At 41.4% G+C, this 25089-nt stretch overlaps 1 protein-coding gene across 1 annotated transcript; it reads left to right on the top strand.

The window, feature by feature from the left end:
* Nucleotides 1–1908: 1908 nt before the first annotated feature.
* Nucleotides 1909–5764, top strand: LOC146654724 (mRNA decay activator protein ZFP36L1). Its single transcript, XM_085380489.1, has 2 exons — nt 1909–2204; nt 2787–5764. The coding sequence occupies exons 1-2, from the start codon at nt 2151–2153 to the stop codon at nt 3996–3998; spliced, it is 1266 nt and encodes a 421-aa protein (XP_085236615.1). The 5' UTR covers nt 1909–2150; the 3' UTR covers nt 3999–5764.
* The last annotated feature ends 19325 nt before the right edge of the window (nt 5765–25089 follow it).

Here is a 25089-nt window from a genome sequence, read left to right as displayed (position 1 = left end):
CATTTTTATATGTGAGCTTTGGTGTTCCAGTAAAATCAAGTGGGGATACTTTTCACAGTTGTCTTTAAACAGAAGTGGAAAACAGAGGAAATAATCTGGTTCAGATGCATTTGCATAACTGAAAATATTCTTTGTGATTGAGGCGACAGAGCTGCCTGGAAAGACTCTACAGGAGGCAACACGTGTGATGATTACTAGTTAGCGATTACTGCATATAGAAAAAAGGTTCCAAACAGGCTAATGTGAGCTCCAGAGGACATTTGCATTTTCATGCAGCAAATAGCACAATCGTCAAACTCACCATTCAGGTATTTCACTCAGTCTTTAAGCTATTTTTATGGCCTGAACACTGACCTGCCTTTTCATCTGTGCCTCAGTCATCTACAGCCCTTTTCAAGCTGTAAACATGAATAGGCCTGTAGATGAATAATTCCCCCAAACAATTGTTTAAAAATCTGCACCATTATCACCCATTTGAAATTCTGTCACACCCTTCCTGCGTGGCTTTCAAACCCTTTGCACTCTACAACCACGCAGGCCGACAACGACACTAACGCTGCCTGAAATGTGCCTGCAGTGTCCACAGTGCTACAGTGCAGCAGCACAGCAACAGTATCTGTGAAGATGAAAACTCACCACTGACCCAGATGTAAGGACGACTTCTTATCTCTCATAAATGTGAGGCCACAGACGTAACAGTAACTGACAGAGTACATTTTGGCAGTTGAAACTGATGAAAAGCTCAGTGATGGTGGCAACATTTGGTCCAATCAATTTCTTTTGTTTTATTTTGTTCTTTCTTTTTTTTTCTGGAAAAACCTGAAATGACTGAGCAGTAACACCTCTGGGATATCTTTGAACAACTTAAACTACTCACAAAACTGGGTGTGGTTCACAAGGGACTGGCTGTTTTGTTTTTCTGACATCTTCAAACTCAGTTTACACCTGTGGGTATTTTGGATTCAACATAAATGAAATTTAGACTCAGAGACAGACGAAAGGGACATATGGGAGACATCCAGACCCCACACACAAAGGCCATGAAACAGAAGCTAATGTGAGATCGCTCAACTCAGTTTTACCTGAATGTTCTTCTTAAGTATAAAGGGAATATAGCATACTTCAAGCATACCAGTCAAGAAAGGTGCTTTACGAGATCAAATCTAAACCAGAAAGGAAAAATTAAAAAAATAAAATAAAATAAAATAAAATAAAATAATGAAAATTACTAAGAGGTCTTATAGGCTTAAATCAGACTCATAAAAAAATCCCAGGCCATTATTAATGTTTTATTGTGACAGAACATTTATTCATGGACAACCTGCTAATGTGAAAGTAACTATGATTCATTTTTTAACAATGTTTTTTAATCTATTGTCAACTTAGACCCAGAATCCATATGAATTTTTATTTTAATGCAGTAGCTAAACAATAAATAAAATTTGAAATTATCAAATAAATTGTATCATCATTTCGGAAGAACGGATGTATAAAAACTTCTTGGATAAATAAACAGCATTGCTTATTTTCAGGCTGATTGCCTCTGTCGGGGGGAATACAGATATACTTTTTTCATATTTTCCCCTTATGACAATAAGTTGTTTATCATTAACTCCTCAGCTGTATTGATCCTAAATAAAATGAGAGCCTGCCCCCCCCCCCCCCCCAAAAAAAAAATCCTCTTTTAAGGATTTGGTAATGAATGGGTACAAAAGTAGCTTCATTCAGCTCCCTCCTCCTCTCGCCGAGCCCTCCCTGCCCATTACAATTCAGGACCCCCTCCCCCCAAACACACACACACATTAACGCACATTAACACACACACACCCCTCCCTGCCCGCCCCCTGAAGCACACAGGCAGGAGGTGGGTGGGTTTCCCCAACTATTTAAGGAGATTCCAACAGATGGTTGAGTGACTTTCCTCCTGGGGACACTTTGCTCTTTTCCCAAACTTCTTGTCTCCTTCACAACAGACTGGGCTACTTTTGTTTTTCCTTTTCCTTCCCCCAAAATATTTTTTTTAATTTTACTCCTGAGCTTTTTCAGAATTTTTTTTTCCCTTCTCTTTGGACCCCAAAAACTTCTGTGCTTAATATCCTTGTGAGATCAGACAACAGCTCATTGACTCGGTGAGGACGGTGGAGCTAACCATGCCCTCCGACTTTCTAACACCTTTCCTGGAACTAGATGAGGAGTTCTGCAAGGTGAGAGAGACCGATCAAAAACCTTTATATATGTGTACCAGCATGCCTGAAACACGATCAGCTTGTGCCTATACGAGCTGAATTAGGAGTAAATTATTAAGCTCATTTATTTGTGTTAAAAACATAAAGTGATGAAATGCTACAAATTTATTGTCTAATTTAAAGCATGAGTGTGGTTTAAACTTTAATATTTTGTAGAAAATTCAGATTCAGATGGTGTTAAAAGCTGTTCAATCTTTAGTTGTGTTATGTTGTAACTTTACAGTGTCACGTGTTAACTTTTTCAGATTTTGGGGGCTTCATTTAATATTTTTTTTTGCAATTTTTAAATGTTATTTAATGAAACAGTGACAGGAAAACAGGCTGTTTGCTGTTTCTTTTAAATTATGTGTTATTTTTAAATTGGTTTTTTTTTTGTGCAACTTTAGAGATGTTTGAGCAAATCCAATTTATAAGACCTCTGGCTTTAGCTGCAACTCTAAAATCTCCTTTCAGCTCGCCTTGGCCCTGCAAGCCCCGCTCCAGAGCTCCAGGAATGCACGGCACTCATCTATTCTTCTCCTCTCTCCTTTTGTGCAACAGAATTTCCGCAGCCTGGAGGTGACAGATGGCTCGTCTACCAGCTCCCAGCAGCAACGGCAGCAGCACAGTCAAAGGGTGCTCGGCTTCCAGCGACGTCACTCTCTCTGCCCTGTGACCCTCCCAAACTCCAAGTTCAACAGCAGCAGTTGTGAGATGACCGAGTCAGCCTGTTGGGGCCTAAATGTGACCTCCAACCAGCAGTGGAGCAGGGAGGGTCAGCTTCCCCGCTCCTCGCTCAGCCACATCCCCTTCAGAGTTGACCGCTCAGTCAGCATGATCGAGGGCAACAGTTTGGGAGGGAGAGAGGACAAAGCAGCCAACTTGTCCCCACCACTGCTACTCCCCCCACCTGGCCTATGCATCAGTAACACCTCCATCTCCTCAGCTGCTTCCTCCAGACCCACGCTGCCTCCACCACCACCACCACACATCTCCACTCGATACAAGACGGAACTGTGCCGCACATATGAGGAAAGCGGGGCCTGCAAGTACGGTGCCAAGTGCCAGTTTGCTCACGGCATGGACGAGCTGAGAGGCCTCAACCGTCATCCCAAATATAAGACAGAGCCCTGCCGCACGTTCCACACCATAGGCTTCTGTCCGTACGGTGCCCGCTGCCACTTCATTCACAACGCGGATGAGCTCAATGCCGGCAATGCTGCTGCGTCTCCACAGAAGCAGAAGCTCAGGCCTCCTCTGCTGCGCCACAGCCTCAGCTTCGCAGGCTTCTCCTCCTCTCCGCAGACCTTCCAGCCAGTAAAGGAGTCACAGCCTTGCTCCTTCCTTTTCACCAGGGCCTCCTCTGTCTCTCCTCCTCCGTCCTCTGTAGGAAGCCCTGAGCTCCTTTCCCCTCTCTTTCCCGAACCCGGCCCACTGAAGCATTACCCCTTCCCCTTCTCTGGCATCGGTGACCTGGCTGGTGACAGCGGTGATTCAGCTCTGCGCTTCTTCGCCGTGACCGATTCTGTCAGCGCCCGGTGTCCCACCTCAACTTTCACACCCAAAAGCCTCCCTTACCTCCTCCCCCAACAGCCTCCAGCCTCCCTGAATGCCTGTCCCAGCCTTCAGCGCTGCTCCTCAGCTGACTCCCTCTCTGAAGAGGGCTACACATCCTCCTGCTCCCTCAGCTCTTCCTCCAGTGGCACAGAGTCACCGAGCTTCGAGGGCCGACGACTACCCATCTTCAGCCGCCTTTCTGTTTCAGATGAGTAGGGAAGGGTTTTACTGTAGGGCTGAATTTAATCAGGGATATATAGTCTAATAGTTTTAACTCTATGTGGCCAGTATATGATGTTGGTCTTTTCACAAAGAATTAAGACATTGGGTTTTCTGTTCCCTCTTAAATCCAGCAGAGTACCTATCTTTGTGCATATTGCATTTTTCATCCAAGCAGTTGTAGCACTGCTCAGTGTTTGTCCAGTTTAAGCTGACTTTTCCTTTTTTTAAGCTTGTTTTTCATGCCGTTGTTACTGCTGTATACTGTTGTATACCCATTTTTAGGGACTACTCTGAGGGTTCTTCACTCAGCTCAGCAGTCATCCGTGTGCTGTTCCTGCTCAGAGGGGAGTTCTGTGTGAGAATTCCCTGTACCCTTATTTATAAAGGAATTTAACATTAGTGCTGTTCGCTCTGTACTGTTGGGTTTATTTGCAGGTCAGTTTCAACAATGCAAGCCTACAGCACTTCTCCAGTCATATTTTGGGCAGTTTAACTGTAATTCTTTCCAGCTTCTTGTCCAAGACGGTTGAATAACTGTATGCTGCCACTGACTGATCAATTGATTGTATGTCAGCTACTTTAAATGCTTTAGCAACAAAATCTAGCCCAGGTGTAGGCATCCCACTGACTCTAGTTACCAAAGTTAGAGTTCTCCTAACCTACTAGTACTGCTAGCCACGGCAGGTGATACACAGTGTTATAATTATTACTATAGCCTAACACTTTTTTTTAGCCATATTTATTGCTTTGTGTAAGATTTATTGTTCATGTCATGTTTGCTTTGTGATTGTGTTTATGCATTCTTAATAATGCCTGAGAAATTATGCTTTACTTATGCATTCATTTTGTCCATCTGCTTGGTTTTACACTTTCCAGTAGCTTTAAGAAGGCTTGCGGAGAGGAGAGGGAAGGAGGACGTGAAACATTTTGGCATTCTGTATTTATGTTGCCTTACTGGCTTATAGGCCTGACAGAAATCAAGACTCGCTGAGCTTTCACGCCACAAGCAGTGCAGTGCCTTCTCCAGCATCCTCTGCCATTTGGTGTCGGTGTGAGCGCACAGCGAGTCTACTCTCCTCTCCATTAAGCCTCACGTCCTGATCCACGTAACATTTTCTTCAACTGATAAATCCTGTTAAACATAAAGCAAAACAAGACTTTGATGTGAGCCAGCAGTGGCAACTAAAAATGTCGGTACTTTATGAGATACACCAAAACCACCAAGAGAACGAAAACATCTTTTGTAATGTGTGAAAAGTGCGGTGATGTCCTGCACATGAGGACCGTTGTGTCTCGTGGTCAAAATTTTTTATAGTTTGTTTTATAGTTGACTTTAATCTATCCAAGTTGGTTTAATGACAATGTGTTTGGTCGACCTCTGTTGCACGCTAGCTTGCCAAGTCTCTGAGCGGCAGGTGAAATCACGCGAGTTCAAATAAAATTTAGGCCAGATTGAAATTTTTTTTTTGTTCATGAAAATTCTCTGACCTGTCCTGACGAATCCAGAGAGGCTTCTTGTTGCTGTAGCTTGTTGCTGGCTTGACAGCGAGCTGTGTTTGTAACTTTTAACTTAAAGTCTTATTTATTTTGATTTTCAAAGCAGAACCTATATTGTGTTGTTGGATAATGCGTGTTTTGATTTACATAATTTAAGTGCGTCTATTGTTTACATTCCATGGGTTATGTTGATATGCTAGCTCTTTATCTTAATATATATGTCCACCTTTATTTCAAAATAAAAGTCCTTGAAAAAATAAGAATTCTATCTTGAATTTCATTATACTTGTTTCCTTTTGTTACCATACCTTCTTAAGGTCAGAATCTAAGAATTAGGTCAATTATTTAATATGTAAACTATGATTACAAAAAGCAAAAAGTAGCCCATTAACCTTTCTCCCACATAAACACGTAAACTCTTACTTCACTTCACCAACATTTCCAGTAGAATTCTCACATCCATACATCAATCACAACAAAAAAACTTTAGTTTTTTAATCCCTTTTCCCATCTTTATATTCAAACATAAAAACAGGTGATGCAAATATTAAAGAGCTTTAGTGCTGAATAACACTCAGAAGAAGCAACTGGAAAAAGGCTTACACCTTCAGTGTTTGTTTTTCTGCATAAAATTTGAACAACTGAGGAGAAATTCCTCCTGAGTTAAAGGCAATGGCAAAAATAAAAGCACATGTTGAGCAGGAAATCAATAACTCAAATGTTCGTTTTTGGGCAAAGCTTTCCCACGAGCATCACTTTAAGATCCTGCCACTGTTTTTAGAGCTTTTACAATCATCTGTGTTTCATTCACAAACAAAAGGAACAAAGATTAACTCTTTCTCCTACTTGTGTTTAGGGAATCTCCCAGCCCTCCCCTCTGTGTGCGTGTTTATGTGTGGGAGTGTGTTCTGTGGGAAGGGGAGTGAGTTTTGTTGCAACTCGTCTGAACAGACCAATTTAGAGTGAGTGACACTGGGGAGAATGTTTGGGCAACAGATGCTCGAACAAAGACTTCCCAGAACACAATGGGGCACTGAGATACTTGTGACTGATTTCCATCTATTCACACAAAGTGGAGCAGAAGTTGAGGTCCTCCCCTCTCTCTCTTTCTCTCTCCGTCTCTCACTCTGTATATATGTGTGTGTATTAAACTATTACTGTAGGGAAAAAATGCCTGAATTCAAAACAATAAAGCAAAATATACAGAAAAAAATCAATACTGATCCATTTTTAATGAGATGATTACATACTTCTTTTTTCCCTGCACAACATTGTGCTGCCCCGGACCTCATATGTTCTTCATACAAGCTGTTATTATAACCTATGGTTAATATTAAAGGCACAAATGGCCACATTTTGATGATTAAAAAAAAATAATAATAATATTTTTTTTTTTTTTTAACAATCCCATATTTTAATGATCACTGTAGACAGGGTTGAACTTTTCATGCACAATATGGCGAATTTTGTAAAATGTCTATCCGGTGTTTCGTAACACTAACCAAGTAGTTTTGATAGTAAAAGTTACCAAACAGTGAATGAAACACAAGTGCTGATGACACATGGCACTCGAATGATCCTAAATAGAAATCAGTGACAGAATTGATGGAAGTTATCTAAACTTCCTCTAATTCTAAGAGTTAAATAGTGATCACATTGACACTCTGGACTGAGATGCTAATGAGGCTAGAAGTGTGAAACTTTGTGTATGTAACGTACAAATACAGCAGTTTTATTTATCTTTTTGGGCATTTAAAAAAGCTGTCTCACAGACATTGTCTGCATGGCTCCAGAGTGGCAGAAGTAGTTTATAGAAGAACTTTGTTCCAGATAAAACTTTGCATATGCACTGCAGCTCCAGCGCTTACTTTACATTTTCCAGCTGAGCCCTATGTAAGAGCATAACTGTAACTGTGTGATACTGAGCATTCAAAGGGTATTAGCCTGCCAGATCACACAAATTTAGTGTGATGATAGATGGAGCCCATTTGAGAATAGAGATCATAACTGTCCAGAAAACTGGGCATCGTGTGTCCTGCAACCTACAAATACTTCCAGAAATGAAAACACACCTGACGGGCTCAACAGGGCCTGATTTGTGATTGTGTTCATATTTGAAAAGCACGGTGTGTTGGTGATACTTCATTTCCACATAGTTATCGTTGTCATCTTTTAAGTGGAAACACTCAACTCTGTCCTTTCAGACAGACTTGAGTCATTCTGGTGCATTATTGCAGCTTAAACCACAGAACCTGCTGCTACACCTGAATCACCTGGTAGAATTAAACAACTAGAATTAAACATGCAATCTCAGTCCAAGTTTTAAAAAATTGGTTTTTCTTTTCATTATTCCCGCTCACATTCCCAGCCTAGTCACATTCACATGTGGGACATTGGCAGGGTAAAAAATAATCGTATATTGGATATTTTCTTATGTTTCTGTCCTTTAAAATTATATGAGGGAGCTGGGGATTTCTCTCTCTCTCTGCATGTGTGTGTGTGTGTGTGTGTGTGTGTGTGTGTGTGTGTGTGTGTGTGTGTGTGTGTGTGTGTGTGTGTGTGTGTGTGTGTGTGTGTGTGTGCATTCAGCAGTGGGCTGGCTGAGGATTTCCCTCTGGTAAATGAATAACAGCAAAGTGAGGCAGGAGCAGGCTCCCACAACCCCCAGGGCTACTTACCATTCAATACCCGTGGCTGTGTGTGTGTGTGTGTGTGTGTGTGTGTGTGTGTGTGTGTGTGTGTGTATCTGCAAGACCTTAAAAAGGCCAAGGGCCATCCCTGTGCAGCCCCTCAATCCCTCCCGCCCCTCCTGGCCACGAAGCCCCTTTGTGTGTCCCTGCTTTCCGTTTTCAGTCTAACATCTGTATGCTAATGCAGCTGAATGGGAATAAACTGGAATCAGCCTGGGAGCGAGGGTGAGGGGTGGCTTCCCTGTGTGTGGACAGATATGGGTGGATAAAGTGATTTGGGAGAATTCAGCAGCAGGGAAGGGTTTGTGCTGAGCTTAGAGAGAAAAAGAAGAATTATTGGTTAACGGGGGAGCTTAGGAGGGAATGGATGGGCTTGGGCTGTTTCAAGGAGGTGTCCTAATAAGCAGATGGCTCTCATCAAATATCCTGAAATGCTCACAAAAATTAAACAGCAAACTTAGATAACTTAGAAGCATAAATACATTTCACCTGTGATGCTGAGGCACAACTGTGTATTTTTAAGTTAAGAATGTTATTTGGCTGCTGGAACTGGACTGTGATTTCAGAGGAACTGAGGCTCTCATTAAGCAAACAAATGGCTCAAGTCAAAAATCCATGTGGGAGGTAGATTTGCTCAAGTCATGTTGCTTCAGTTGCTTGAGACCTGACATTTAAACACCAGTTACTAAAGTGCTTTCATAACACTGAGAAATGTATGTTGACGATGGTTCTCGGTATTTACTTAGACTGCACATGTAGTAGTAGTAGTAACCCTGTTAAGCTGTGACAAATGCAATTCTGCAGGCTTTCCTTACATTTTCACTCTCTTTAGAAGCTACGGGCACATTGTCATTAAAGATGTTTGTCTGTCCACTATTTATCTTCTAAAACGGGAAAGTTTCCTTGAACTCATAAAACTGGATTTAATATAACTTCTATATGATAAAATCCAAAGTGATATAGTAAAAAGATACAATTAACACTGTATTTCATGTGGCATAAAACAAGTCTGTAAAAAGCTGTTGCTAAACTGGCCACTGGAAGACTTCCTGGTGTCTTTAATGAGTATTCTTTTTCCATTCATAAGTTGTAGGCTGTTAGATATTTAGAATAATCAACTATTTCATCCATTTGTGTTATGATAATTTTTATCATCACAAACTGCAGTCAGGGCTGGACTGGACAAAAAAAATCAGTCCTTGTGACCCATCATTACCCCTCTCTCTCTCTTTCTCTCTCTCTCTGTCTTGATTACCAGTCCAGCCCTGGTAGCATGACATCAAAGCCCATTATCTTGACTCCTCTCCTTCCTACCTCATCCATGGGGGAGTGGCAAATACATGTGGAGAGGAGATGAGGAAAGGAACTGAGGATGTACAATCTGAGAAATAAGAAGAGCACACATGGTCTCTCCTCCTGGCTCCAAGCCCACTCACCTGCCTCCCATCATCTCAGCTTATGCAATATACTCTGTCTTTTGAACCAGCTCTCACCAGACTCTTCTTTTCTGTTACAAAAGATTGCAGACTACAAACTTAACACACATCAATTCCAGTTCCAATTTTTCACCCCCAGAGTCCCTATATTTCAAAGCCTCTTCAGAATCAGAATCAAAATACTTTATTAATCCCTAAAGAAATGATGACAACCGGCATGCAGCCTGTTTCAGTTGCCCTGCCTTGATTCCATCTGATTCGTACCTCTGTAACAAAAGATCCTTAAGTAATAGTATTTAAGATGCAAAACCTCTGAGGAACATTTCTAGCTATTAGCTTTTGACTCCCTTTGTTGGTATTTAATAAACACAACAAAAAGTGTTTTTATAGCATTTGTTACTTTTCAGTATATTAAACAAAAGTTTCCCTAAAAGTTCGACCAAAACATGCTGAAGTCCACGGCACTGAAAATAAGAAGGCCAAATAAAAGGTCACTGCTTTAGTGTCCACGTTCCTTTATAACTCCAAGCATGTCAAAGTTCATAGTCATTTGTTCTCAGAGCCATCAGACTCTGGAACTCAAACGGAGAAATCGATCCTCTAGTGTTCCTGTTTCTGTTTGTGTTATACCTCCTCACACATGACCTCCACAGAGAAGAAGCAAAGTTTTACTGCTTACTTAGAAATGCTTGAATGCTGGCCCCGGGTTATCCGTTAGACCTGGCACACTCTGGTCAGTGGGCCAACAGCTTTAAGTGGCCCCAAGATTCAGAGTTACAGGACTGTCCAGTTTTTACTAAGTTGCACATTGGAAACTTTGGAACAGCCTCCTCAAGTACTCAATAGTTTAAATGCATCACAAACAACATCTTTAGTCGGATTCTATTAATTTTAGCTGTATGTGCCTAATAAATGACGACTAAGTGAACATGTTCGAAGCAAGTACTCATTTCTACCCGTAGACATAAACTCAACACACAACATTAAGCTAGAAGAGTGTTTTGGCAGCTCCCTCTACAGGTCCTCTTGCTTTTTTCAAGATGTTAGGAGGTTAAGAAATGCCTTCAGTTTTTACTACTGCACTTTTCATTGCATTATCTAAATTTTTATTTCGATTTTTTTTCTAATCCCTGCTGCCAGTATCTGTAGGCATTACTAACCAGTACAGATATTTTGGTGAATGCATTTTAATACAAATCGTTTTAGCCAACAAATATCAAACCTGTACCTATACTGTGGTAAACATACTGAGCTTGAAATCGGGAATTAGGATTCATTTACTATTCTTAAACTCAAAGCTACAACAGCATTCACGAGACAAAAAAAATGTCCTGAATTACAAATCATATATCTCAAGGTTTCCATGGTTATCTTTGTTGGTAGCGTTTTAAAATGAAGAAAGGGCAGCTGTCAGCAGATACTTAATTTCCACATTCAAGTCTGCAAAAGTGAAATGGAGAGACTTACTGGATGAGATGTAGGGAGGCAGTGCCATCTAGTGTACGCTTTAGTGAGGTACAAAATTATATGAGGGAGTTGGGGATCCTCTGTGTGCGTCATAAAAACGCAATCATTCATCTTCCAACTGTATCTTTCTGTTCTGGCTTTAGAATCATAGGTTGTTTACTGATCTGTACTTTGGGAGTCATGCTGTTGTGATACTGGGGAGAAAAGGGTAAGGTTTGATAGACTAAACCCTTACACACAAAACTTGAAAAACCTAAAGAGTGTGTGAGACTAGCTGTGTTGTTCAGCAATAAACTCATCTACAAATGTGTTAGTAAAGAGTGACTTGTACTTCTGTCCCATTAAGCAACAGTTTAACAAATTTCACTGCAAACTATAAAAGGAATCTGGATTTAAATAGAACATAGCAGTGATGGATTAAGTGCAGGAAACACTAGTATAAGGTGTCTATGGAACAAATCTCCTTCAACGTTCAAAATGACCAAAGTGAGGACTACAGGCGTTTCTCTCAGTTGGTTGTGTTCAGGGAAAAAGCAGCTAAATACACTGAGACTGCTCCACATTGTTAGTGAGTTAACTCTGGATATCTGTAGGTTTTGTCAAACTTGGAGTGAACAAATGCAGAAAAAACAGTAAAAGATGCAGACAGTGAAAGTCTGGTTTATTTCATGAACACAGTGAAACATTTTACAGTCCACAGAGCAAAGTAGCATACATGATAAATAGATACACATAACACGGACGGTGAGAAGTAAAACTCGTCGTCTTACCACATGTTATATTCTGTAAACTTAAAATAAACCACAGAAATTAGAGTTTAGTGTTTTAAAGTCATCTATTAAAAACATGAGTCAACATTACTGAAGTGACACTTTAATGATGCTTCATATCACAGTCTTTATGATGATAAAACTTGTTTTCTCATTAGCAGATGTCTGCGCTGTCACTTGTCATGAAATGTCCTGAGCCAGGGTTCAAGCTTCCTCTTCAATTACCATTGATCATTAATAGGACACACAAAAGATTTGTCGCATTATCCCCATAAATAAAATGCTTTTATAGAAATCATTGTGACACAAATATTTAGATTCTTGATTCACAATGTGCCTGAACTCAAAATCTTTAGAGTTTCATAATTTTAAAGTACCGCAAAGAATACATTTATACCATTGTATGAGCTACACTTCTTGTAAAAAATAAACTGATGCGTTTGAGAAAAGCTCCTGCTGTGACCTTCCTTCTGTGTGGCACACATACTCACACTCACACACACTCACACACACACACACACACACACACACACACACACACACACACACACACACACACACACACACACACACAGAGGGGGGAGATCATTAATACAAAGGATTGGAGGCGTTTTTTTGGATTTTCACTTGTTGGCTTTAATATGAACAGTCACATAAAATTCATTCCAATTTTTTGCCTTTGCTTCAATTAAGATGTTTCTTTAAATCTACAACACCTTCCTTTTCAAAAGGTTTACTGACATAGTAAAGAAGTAGCTAGGGAACTCAGTAAGTATGAGCAGCAATAGCTTAGGGACACTTTCTCCAATAAAGAGGAATTAATCATCTGCTGTTCATCAAAAAGTGCCATTAAAAACAATTCAGCAGACCCTCAAAAAAAGTGCCATTATATTACTACTCCTGGGGATCCCGCAGGCAAATGGGAACCATGAAGAGGTCACTAGAAAAGCTGCAACCGCCAAGTACCTGCAGAGGGTCAGGCAAGTCCTGAGAAGTCAGCTGAACGGTAAGAACAAGATCCGGGCCATCAACACCTACGCCCTGCCCGTGATCAGGTACCCAGCTGGGGTAATAAGCTGGTCAAAGGAGGAGATAGAAGCCACTGACATAAAGACTCCTGGCCATGCATGGAGGGTTTCACCCCAAGTCCAGCACCCTGAGGCTGATCGCTAAGCGGAAGGAAGGAGGCCGGGGAGTGGTGAGTGTCAGCACCACGGTTCAGGATGAGACAACAGACATGCATGAATACATGAGGAAGATGGCCCCAACCAACCGTGTGCTCAGATAATACCGCAGGAAGCAGAAACCCAAGAATGAGGAGGAAGAGGAGGCACCATCATGGAAGGCCCCCTAGGGTGGTGGAGAATGACCGAGCTAAGATCCTGTGGGACATCCAGATAAAGAAGGACAAAATGGTGATGGCTAACCAACCGGACATAGTGGTGATAGACAAACAGAAGAAGACGGCCGTAGGGATAGATGTAGTGGTTCTGAATGACAGCAATATCAGGAAGAAGGAACATGAGTAGCTCAAGAAATACCAAGGGCTCAGAGAAGAGCTCGAGAAAATGTGGAGGGTGACGGTAAGAGTGGTAATCGGAGCACTAGGTGCAGTGACTCAGGAACAACATCAGAGATCTCTGTTCAGAAGAGCGCAGTCCTAGAAAAAGCTAAGATCAAGGGCTGGATCGCAGGGGCAGCAGCCCAAGCAGAGAAGCTCAGACTTCCCTCTCCCCGGCCACCTCCTCCAGCTTTTCCGGGGGAACACCAAGGTGTTCCAAGGCCAGCTGAGAGATATCTCCTCCAGCATGTCCTGGGTCTGCCCTTGGGCCTCCTCCCAGTGGGACATGCCCGGAACACCTCACCCAGGATGCGCCCAGGAGGCATCCTTGTCAGATGAGGAGTTAAGAAGGAAGGAGTTGGCATGATGCTCCCACAACAAGCTGATGTGGGTATTTACGTTCATTCACAAATGGAAAACTCATAGATACCACAACTGTCTTATCCAGTCTCATAAAATATGTATGTGGGCTAATCAGGTTGTTAGCTTTTACTTGTTGCAAATCTGCAACGGTTACAGGCACTTATTTTCACTGTAACTCATTAAATGTACTTCTTCATATCCTTAAATGTATATTTCTATACGATTACAACCTAATACACCATTTGCTCAAAAATTCGTAATTCGTAAATTAATCTGTGCTTAGTACACAACAGCATTAGTACAAATAATGTTAAATATTCTTTCATTCTTGTCAACTCAAAAACTGTACTAAAATAAAAAAATAAATAATGACAGCATGCAACTCGTCATAAAACTAAACATCTAATACATGAACAAAATAACTCACAAACATTCAACATTTTTATTTCCTTGAAATCAGGTTACCCTGATAAATTCACTCAAGTGGCTCCAAAGTGTTTGCTTCAAACAGGACACCTGATAAATGGCCTGTATTTATATAGCGCTTTACTAGTCCCTAAGGACCCCAAAGTGCTTTACACATCCAGTCATCCACACATTCACACACAGGTGATGGCAGCTACATTGTAGCCACAGCCACCCTGGGGCGCACTGACAGAGGCGAGGCTGCCGGACACTGGCGCCACAAGTCCCTCTGACCACCACCAGTAGGCAACGGGTGAAGTGTCTCGCCCAAGGACACAACGACCGAGACTGTCCGGGGCTCGAACCGGCAACCTTCCGATTACAAGGCGAACTCCCAACTCTTGAGCCACGATCGCCCCACAATATAAATGAAAAATGTTAACGATATGTTCACAGTTAATAATATCCAGAGTACCTTCAAGTTCGAATCACTGCCTTGTGGTTGTTTTACCTCAGCCAAACAGTTAAGGTGTGGTTTACATCCATGTCTGTCCACTTATGATACAGTATACACATGTAGTCCGTTAAAGCCACTCACCTTTGATTACTGAATTGCATTTACTTCATCAATGAAGTGAATGCAATTCACATTTGTGCGAACATTTGTCCTTACAATATAACAGACATTGAGTCAGGATTTGTTGACTGTTTAAGTGGTGCTACATGAATGAAACTGAACAGACCTAAAGAAGGTGTTCCTGAAATTCAGGTTTATCATAGTTCAAAATCCTCAGTGCACAGCTTTTTTTCCTGCTGTGTCTAAATGCTCTTAGCTGTTAAAATAGAGGAAAAAGTTTGACATATATCTGTCACGGTTCTGGGTCGGTTCGACCCAGCATTTTAAGGTTTTTTTGGGGGGGGCGGTTTATTTTTGCATTATAGAGTGTTTTGGGGTTCTCTGGTGTTTTGATTATTTACAGAATCAGAATCAGAATCAGTTTATTGCCAAATGTTGAGCAGGTTTACAACATTAGGAAATTGCTGCGGTGCTTCAGTGCAAACATAGTGTCATAAATTGCGATTAAATAGACATGAAAAAAATAAAAGTAGGAATAAGAATTAAAAGTGCTGCATAGAAAGATATATACATGAGTGCAGGTGGTGATCAGTGCCAAACATGTAATGATGCAGTGACACAGCGTAGGGTCATGTGTTAGTGGCGGGGACAGTCATATGGTTATTGTTCATGTGTCCAACAGCAGAGGGGAAGAAACTGTTCTTATGGCGAGAGGTTCTGGTGCGAATGGACCGGAGCCTCCTGCCTGAGGGGAGCAGGTCAAACAGACTGTGTCCAGGGTGAGAAGGGTCAGCTGAGATCCGAGCTGCACGCCGCAATGTCCTGGAGGTGTACAGGTCCTGCAGAGATGGGAGTCTGCAGCCAATCACCTTCTCAGCAGAGCGCACAACACGCTGCAGTCTCTGTTTGTCCCTGATGGTGGCTCCAGCGTACCACACGGTGATGGAGGAGGTGAGGATGGACTCGATGATTGCAGTGTAGAACTGCATCATCGTCCGTGTTGGCAGGTTGAATTTCTTCAGCTGCCTCAGCTACAATAGATTATATTACTGTGGTTCTGGTTTAGGGTTTTGTTCACAGGGTTTGTGTTCTCATGTTTTGTGAGGGTTTAGTTCTGTGTCTGGGCCCTGTTTCAGGAAGCCGGTTTAGTGGAAAAACTGAGTAAGTATACCCTGAGTTAACGAAAACTCTGGGTTTTCGGTTTCACAAAGCGAGTTCAGCTGCAGCCTGAGTGAGTCACCATGACGACACACTCCGTGAAGCTAACCTGCCCCCTAGCAGGTTTACTACAACTAACCCTGACTGTCTCCGCCCCTTTGTCGGAAACCTGACAGTAGGAAGTGTCGGACATGGCGTGTCCCTTCCTTGAAGAGCCAGTAGATCGTGAAGCCCAAATTCTCCGCAGAGCTCTCCGCCGGGAGAGAGTGATTAGAGCGCGTTTGGACATTTTATCATTTCCTGATGATTTTCTGTGCGAACGTTACCGTTTGTCAGCACAATCTATAAGTTATTTGAATAACATCCTCAGGCCATATATTACGCATGTGACACATCGCGGACATGCTCTCAGTTCTGTACATATTATTTGTATTGCACTTCGGTTTTTTGCAAACGGGAGCTTTCTGTATAATATTGGTGACGCTGAGCACGTTTCCAAGGCTACCGTCTGTCGGGCAGTCAGGAATGTTACAGTTGCACTGAAACGTCTCCTGTACTCGTTTGTGGTGTTCCCCGGTCACAGACCCACAAGATTTATCAAAGAGGGATGCCACAAAATTGCAGGTATCAGGATGACCAAAACTTAATTTATGGTGTGGTGATACTTGGACTACTACTTAAATTTCACATTTATTTTCAGGGTTCCCAGGCGTGATTGGCTGTATAGATGGCACTCACATTCCAATCATTGCTCCTCCAGTAAATGAAGGAGACTATGTGAACAGGAAGTCTTTCCACAGCATTAATGTGCAGGTACATAGTTCCCTGTAGCATTTCAAACTAACAAATTATTTCATTATAGTAATGGATGCTAATTTGTGTTCTCTGCACTGTGAAGATCATATGTGATGCTGCCAACATTATCACAAATGTGGAAGCCAAGTGGCCAGGCTCTGTCCATGACTCACAAATATTCCGTGAATGTACACTGAGCACAAAATTTGGACATGGTGAGTTGAGAATACTTTAAAATATATAAAGACCAATTGCTTCAGGGACATTTGAACTGAAGTGTATCCTTCTGTCTTAGGAGAGTTCACTGGCTACTTGCTTGGTGATAGGGGGTATCCATGTTTACCCTATTTGCTTACCCCTTACCCTGACCCTGAACCGGGCCCACAGCAGCGATATAATCTGGCTAATTGCAGGACAAGAGCCAGAGTTGAAATGACTATCGGAATGCTTAAGGCCCGGTTCCAGTGCCTGCAAAGACTCAGGGTCACCCCAGAAAGGGCATGTGACATTATTGTGGCATGTGTGATTCTTCACAACATTGCCACAATTAGAGGAGAACACTGTCCTTCTGAACCAGACATCAGCAGTGATCCAAACCATGAACATCCTGACCCTCCCACGGACATACAAGATGGAAGCGCAGTCAGAGACACCATATGTCACAATCATTTCTTTTGACCCATCACCTCAACATGTTGAAAGAAGAATAAACAGATTTTTTGTTCAACTGGCTTTATTGGTCACCTGTGTTTCCTGTACACAAAGTATTAAAAGATGTAAACCTCATAATGTGTCTCTGTTGCTTCCTCCTCTGTAACAGCTGTCAATGTTTCTTCATTATTTTCCTGTGGAGTATTACTCACAACTGCATGTTGGTCTGGCTCAACAGGAGGCTGCACCAGATGCAGTACACCACCACCATCAACTGATAGAATATGAGGTTTATACAGGTCACTTATAACTTACAAGGGACCAAATGGCAATTAACAAACATACCAATCACCTTACACTTCATTGTCATTATGCTCTCAAAGACAACCAAGACTGAGGGAAGGCAAAATCAGTAGGAAAATAACTTCACTACAAAATAATCCATTATGGTAAAGAGTTTATCAAATGAATGAGTAGCACTGCAAAGGTGACTGTGAAGAAAGGATGTATGCACATCATGTATTATTTAGAATTTACCCCCTATGTAGGCACTTGTGTCTTGCGGGGTTATTGACTCAGAGGATGTCCCCGCAGAGATGCCTTCAGCCACAGGGCGCCCACTGTTTTGGCTGAGGGCCAACTGCTCAGCCTCTGTGAGTGGTGGTGGTGGAGGACCCCCACCTGTTTTTCGGGCCTCTGCTTTTTTTCTGTTGGCTATAACGGGCCACATTTGAGCATACAGAGTAAGCAAATATGTACTTGTAATGTGCTCAGATAATTTCAATAAGTGCTTACAGAAAGAAAATTAATGTAGCCTCTAACTGCAATTGATTTACATCGGACAAACAGACCAAGCACTATGGCTCATAATACAATTACACCTCACCTGTTTGGACTATATTTTTATATTTCATTTTTACTTGCTGCCAGGAACGTTTGGGGCCTGTTGGGTTGCACCTGCGCTCACATCACATCACAAAATAAAATGTATAAAATAACAAATAAAATAACATATGATAAAATAACGTGTTAATTGGGTGGAAATCCCTAGATCAATGTTTAAATTAACACTCACGCATTGACTCTGTCGGCTATGTTTTGCCATGCATGCTCCCTTTCTTTTGCAGCTGTGGCTGTGTTACTTTTTTCCGCGGAATTTGCACGTTATCGGCATATGCTGCCATCAGAATTTCGGTCTCAAGCGCTGTAAAATACATTGACCACGCCTTCTTTCCCTCCGTCTCCATGGTGACTCGCTTAATCTGTGCTCCGCTTATCAGGGCTTTATGTATCCTCGTCCGCGCGCTTCACTTGGGGTTAAAGCAACTCCGCGTTGATTGAACTACTTGTTATCAGCCTTTCTGAAACCGAATATTCCGAGTTGGACAGTTCGGGGTTACTCAACCCTGAGTATCATTTTTCACTCTGAGTTTTCTAAACCGGCTTCCTGAAACAGGGCCCTGGTCTGCGTCTTTGTGTAGTGATGTCTTGTTCCTGTTTTATTGTGAAGGTCTGCGTCTCATGTGGGTGTGTTCAGTTTACTTTGTGTTTAATAAACCACCTTTACGAGTGCCTGCGTTTGGATCCTCCTGTATTACTTCCACACGGCTCATCTCACTCGCCATGACAATTGTGTGATAAACAACTAACAGCTTCCTCTTTCTGTAAGAATATACAGAATTAGAAAAAGGGGAACCTCAACTCAAAGTTCTTAGAATAACTCTGTTTTATTTGTACACACACACACACACACACACACACAGAGAAAAGTATAAATAAAGCACGCAGACAGTGATGAGATGCAGGTCGTGCGTCCATGACTGCCCTCGCGAGTGAAATACAACTGCAGTGTTTGTGTTTTCTAACTCAGGTGTCTCAAGCTGAAGAACTGTGGGGTGATTCTTAGAAATCCCCTTTCACAATACAAAGGTCACAAGGAGTTAAGAAGGAAGGAGTTGGCATGATGCTCCCACAACAAGCTGATGTGAGTATTTACGTTCATTCACAAATGGAAAACTCATAGATACCACAACTGTCTTATCCAGTCTCATAAAATATGTATGTGGGCTAATCAGGTTGTTAGCTTTTACTTGCAACGGTTATAGGCACTTATTTTCACTGTAACTCATTAAATGTACTTCTTCATATCCTTAAACGTATATTTCTATACGATTACAACCTAATACACCATTTGCTCAAAAATTCGTAATTCGTAAATTAATCTGTGCTTAGTACACAACAGCATTAGTACAAATAATGTTAAATATTCTTTCATTCTTGTCAACTCAAAAACTGTACTAAAATAAAATAATAAATAATGACAGCATGCATCTCGTCATAAAACTAAACATCTAATACATGAACAAAATAACTCACAAACATTCAAATTTTCAGCATTTTTATTTCCTTGAAATCAGGTTACCCTGATGTTTATATACATTCACTCAAGTGGCTCCAAAGTGTTTTCTTCAAACAGGACACCTGATAAATGGTAAATGGCCTGTATTTGTATAGCACTTTACTAGTCCCTAAGGACCCCAAAGCGCTTGACATATCCAGTCATCCACCCATTCACACACACATTCACACACTGGTGATGGCAGCTACATTGTAGCCACAGCCACCCTGGGGCGCACTGACAGAGGCGAGGCTGCCAGACACTGGCGCCACCGGGCCCTCTGACATCACCAGTAGGCAACGGGTGAAGTGTCTTGCCCAAGGACACAACGACCGAGACTGTCCGAGCCGGGGCTCGGCAACCGGCAACCTTCCGATTACAAGGCGAACTCCCAACTCTTGAGCCACGATCGCCCCACAATATAAATGAAAAATGTTAACGATATGTTCACAGTTAATAATATCCAGAGTACCTTCAAGTTCGAATCACTGCCTTGTGGTTGTTTTACCTCAGCCAAACAGTTAAGGTGTGGTTTACATCCATGTCTGTCCACTTATGATACAGTATACACATGTAGTCCGTTAAAGCCACTCACCTTTGATTACTGAATTGCATTTACTTCATCAATGAAGTGAATGCAATTCACATTTGTGCGAACATTTGTCCTTACAATATCACAGACATTGAGTCTTGATTTGTTGACTGTTTAAGTGGTGCTACATGAATGAAACTGAACAGACCTAAAGAAGGTGTTCCTGAAATTCAGGTTTATCATAGTTCAAAATCCTCAGTGCACAGCTTTTTTTCCTGCTGTGTCTAAATGCTCTTAGCTGTTAAAATAGAGGAAAAAGTTTGACATATATCTGTCACGGTTCTGGGTCGGTTCGACCCAGCATTTTAAGGTTTTTTTGGGGGGGGCGGTTTATTTTTGCATTATAGAGTGTTTTGGGGTTCTCTGGTGTTTTGATTATTTACAGAATCAGAATCAGAATCAGTTTATTGCCAAATGTTGAGCAGGTTTACAACATTAGGAAATTGCTGCGGTGCTTCAGTGCAAACATAGTGTCATAAATTACGCTTAAATAGACATGAAATAAAAATAAGAATAAGAATTAAAAGTGCTAAGTAGATAGATAGATATATACATGATATATACATGAGTGCAGGTGGTGATCAGTGCCAAACATGTAATGATGCAGTGACACAGCGTAGGGTCATGTGTTAGTGGCGGGGACAGTCATATGGTTATTGTTCATGTGTCCAACAGCAGAGGGGAAGAAACTGTTCTTATGGCGAGAGGTTCTGGTGCGAATGGACCGGAGCCTCCTGCCTGAGGGGAGCAGGTCAAACAGACTGTGTCCAGGGTGAGAAGGGTCAGCTGAGATCCGAGCTGCACGCCCCAGTGTCCTGGAGGTGTACAGGTCCTGCAGAGATGGGAGTCTGCAGCCAATCACCTTCTCAGCAGAGCGCACAACACGCTGCAGTCTCTGTTTGTCCCTGATAGTGGCTCCAGCGTACCACACAGTGATGGAGGAGGTGAGGATGGACTCGATGATTGCAGTGTAGAACTGCATCATCGTCCATGTTGGCAGGTTGAATTTCTTCAGCTGCCTCAGCTACAATAGATTATATTACTGTGGTTCTGGTTTAGGGTTTTGTTCACAGGGTTTGTGTTCTCATGTTTTGTGTGGGTTTAGTTCTGTGTCTGGTCTGCGTCTTTGTGTAGTGATGTCTTGTTCCTGTTTTATTGTGAAGGTCTGCGTCTCATGTGGGTGTGTTCAGTTTACCTCCCTTGTCTCGTCTCGTTAATTACTCCCAGCTGTGTCCCCCACCTGTGTGTAATCTCCCTGTGTTTCTCTGAGTGTATTTAAGTCGTGTCTTCAGCTGTAGTAGTTGCTGGTCCGTCTGTGTTTCTACCATGTTCCATTCGTGTGTTCTCCCTGCTGTCACCATCATATGCCATCGTCTATCTTCCTTCATGTTCAGGTTCGTGTTCAGTAGTTAGTTGTTCCCAGTATAGTTTAGTTCATTCTCCGTTTTCCGGTCTATTTATATTTTGTGTTTAATAAACCACCTTTACGAGTGCCTGCGTTTGGATCCTCCTTTATTACTTCCACACGGCTCATCTCACTCGCCGTGACAATATCACAGCCATTAAATATTAGAGAAGCCTCTGAAAACAAGATCACTTCCCAAGCAAAAAGAAATCTGCCTGTTCGCACAGACCCTAAATCACAACACATAAGACAATAATAAGACAAATGACTACAAAGCGACACAGAGGCTAGAGGAAGAGCAAGCACAAAGTGACACGTTGTGTGTGCACACTTTCTCATTACCACTCTTCATATACCAGTTTGATAAAGTCCTGAATGCAGCCTGCATGTTAGTCCATCAAGTCCCATCTGAGCTTTGAATAAAATACACTCAGCTTTTCCTCTGAGTTGTTCAGTTCATACAGGAACTTCAGCAGTCGAGGTTAACACGTCGCTGTTTTGCTCCTCCATCTCAACCATTGAACTTAGTCAGAATTTATTCTGAGGAAAAAAAGAGGAACAAAAAGACATTTTAAAAAGTTGGTTTTTTGTTGCTGTTGTTTATGTTTAAGGTAGAAAAATGAATAAAAACAAAAAGAATTAGGGCTGTGCAATATGACGATATATATATCGGATGATGATATGAAAACATCTATCATTTCATATTATACACTATTGTTTGTTTCGTGGTGTCGCAAAATACACTGTTTGCAGAAATATTTCTTAATCGTTTTGATGGTCACTGTAGTGCCTATAGTAATTTATTAAAGTTCTCACTTTCTCTTATGTTTAAAATAACCACACTATGGACGGACTGTTTTTACCAGTTGCCGTTAGCAACAACAACAGTAAAACCATCATGTGGCTCCACCATCCCTTTGCTTATTTTCCACACAAACCTTTCACAATGAAGCTCAAGATCTTGTTGAGACTTTTCAGAATAAACTGAAATGATACACATTACTCTCAAACATCAGACCAGGAAACTGAACAATGCAAATTTCCTGTTAAGGCTGCCTGAAGGAAAAAATGTCCATCCCGGTTTTCCCTCCAAGGCACGAGCGATAAGCAGAGTTCTGTCCTTTCCTTCTAAGATTCCTAATTATTTAAAGTAACACTCAGATATGCCATTCAGCGTGTTAGTACGAGCTCGGGAGCAGCTTGGGAGAACAAGAAAACAGAGACTGCTTTAGGTTGCCTTCCCAATCGACTCAAAGGTTTATTTAGTACATAACAGCTTATATAGAGGAAAAAAAGGTTCGTGTGTCAGCAAGTTCTCAGTTCAAACCGGTACAGACCAAATAAGGAAACGTCTTCCTGCCTTGTGAGCAAAGAAGTATCCTGTGTGTAGTTTATCAGTTCAGCTACAATTTATGATCATCCCAGCAAAATACACTCCTAGACATAGAATACAGAGTTCTTTCATTAGTGAATTCTGAAACAAACCACCTGGCCTTTAACGAGCCTTTTTCTAAGAGATAAAGAAAAAGGGAGGATGGGAGTAAGGAAGTGGTCTCGTCTCTGTGGTATTTTCGACCTTGGGGTACCAGCTTGTGAGTCTTACACATTAATTCTTGGGTCACAGAGAAAGAGAAAAACAACTAGTAGATGGACCTTATTGAGTAACAGTTTTCCTGTATAAAACAATATCCTGTAAATGCTAACCGTGGTATCAAAATATCACAACACTGCCGACCTATTGCACAGTGGGACATGGGAGCGGCATGTTGTGGCAATACTGGTTGGCACAACTGGTTCAGTGAGTTTTAAACCTTCAGTTACATATCTTCACAGATCAGTAAACAAATGTTTCGTATATTTTTCTTGTCTTTTAGAGCACTGCACCACAGATGAACTTTTATTTCTTTTTATAAACTAATAGCAATAATTTAGAGTCAGACAACATGATGAAATAACAATAAAGTTAACTTTGTATTGTTCTAAATTTAGGGTAAATAATTTCTAAATTAGCTTATACCGTGAGCGTGGGTTGCTGTCCAGAAGCAAGAATTGGTGTTTTCGCCCACCACAGCATGTCCAGCTCTAACATCTCAAAAAATTGTAAGTTATAAATCAGCAGCAGCAGCTTTGACGCAGACTATAATCTGAATGTACCATTGTTTGAGACTTTTGACTGGTTATTCATGCTTCACCAGCAGAACTGGAAAATTTTATCATGTTTTTTTAAGTAACGTCTTCATTCTTTCTTTGATGAATATCATCCCTAGAAAAAAAAAAAAGAATCTTTTTCCAGGAAGATTCTTTTCCTTCGTGTAATTGGGTGTGTCTTGACAAAGGGTTTTTTCAAAGTTTATCAGAACAACTGAATAATCTTCAGTTGATTATTGAGGAAATGCCAGTTCTGTTCATTTCAAGGTTTCAGTGACATTTCTGCGCAGATCAGACAAAATGTCTCTTGAGGCCAAATTTATTGAGTTCTGCTAATCTATAAATCACATTCATCCTTCTAATGAAAAATGTGTGTCCTAACAATAAAGCTGAACCTGTTGACCGAGTAACTGCCTCTGAGAGTCCGGGTTGCTGTGAAAGTGGGCGTAGCCCAGTGCCTCTGACATACGTTATAAATGTTTGTCAGAGCGACATACTGCCATTTTGCTTCTCCACTGCTCTTTGGAAATCTTATGCGGCTCTGAATGTCAGATGCTTTTGCAGTTTTACTTTTGACATATCTATGCTTCCCCAGCAGAACAAGAAGATTTTTTTCTTCTGGTTCTAAATAAGTACAAAAAATAATTGCATTACAAATGTAAGTAACATGTTCATTCTTTGATTAATGGATATCATTATTATTAGTGCTCATATTTTCATGTAGCTTTCAGTATACTCTTTAGAATAATTGAGGTAATAACCATCTGATTAAAATTGCAACTTCACAGTGATGCTTGTCATGACATATTCCTCTCCTGGCGCAGTCCTCATGTGAGCCAGTTTCACTGTTGAGCTTCATGGTTTTTGAGACTTCACTTGTGGACACATTCAAAGTTTTAGCAATTTTTCTTGACTGCCTGACCTTCAGTTCTTAAAGTAATGATTAGGGGTGGGTTTTTATAATCGATTAAAATCGATTCTGGCTTGGATAATGTAAAATCGATTCATTAAAATCCTGAATCGATTTTTTAATATAAATTTATTTTGCCCGAAATGCCAGAATCTCTGGTGACATCTCACAAAATTTCAAGAACCACCAAACAGTTAAGACAGTAAATGAGAGCAGGTACAGGGATTCTGCACATAGACTTAAATACACAGCGCGACCCGCA

This window comes from Rhamphochromis longiceps, linkage group LG14 (genome assembly GCF_057381845.1).
Source record: "Rhamphochromis longiceps isolate RC_006_pf linkage group LG14, R_longiceps_female_GT1.1, whole genome shotgun sequence".
Taxonomy (NCBI): Eukaryota; Metazoa; Chordata; class Actinopteri; order Cichliformes; family Cichlidae; genus Rhamphochromis; species Rhamphochromis longiceps.
This window is presented reverse-complemented; position numbering and strand designations above follow the sequence as displayed.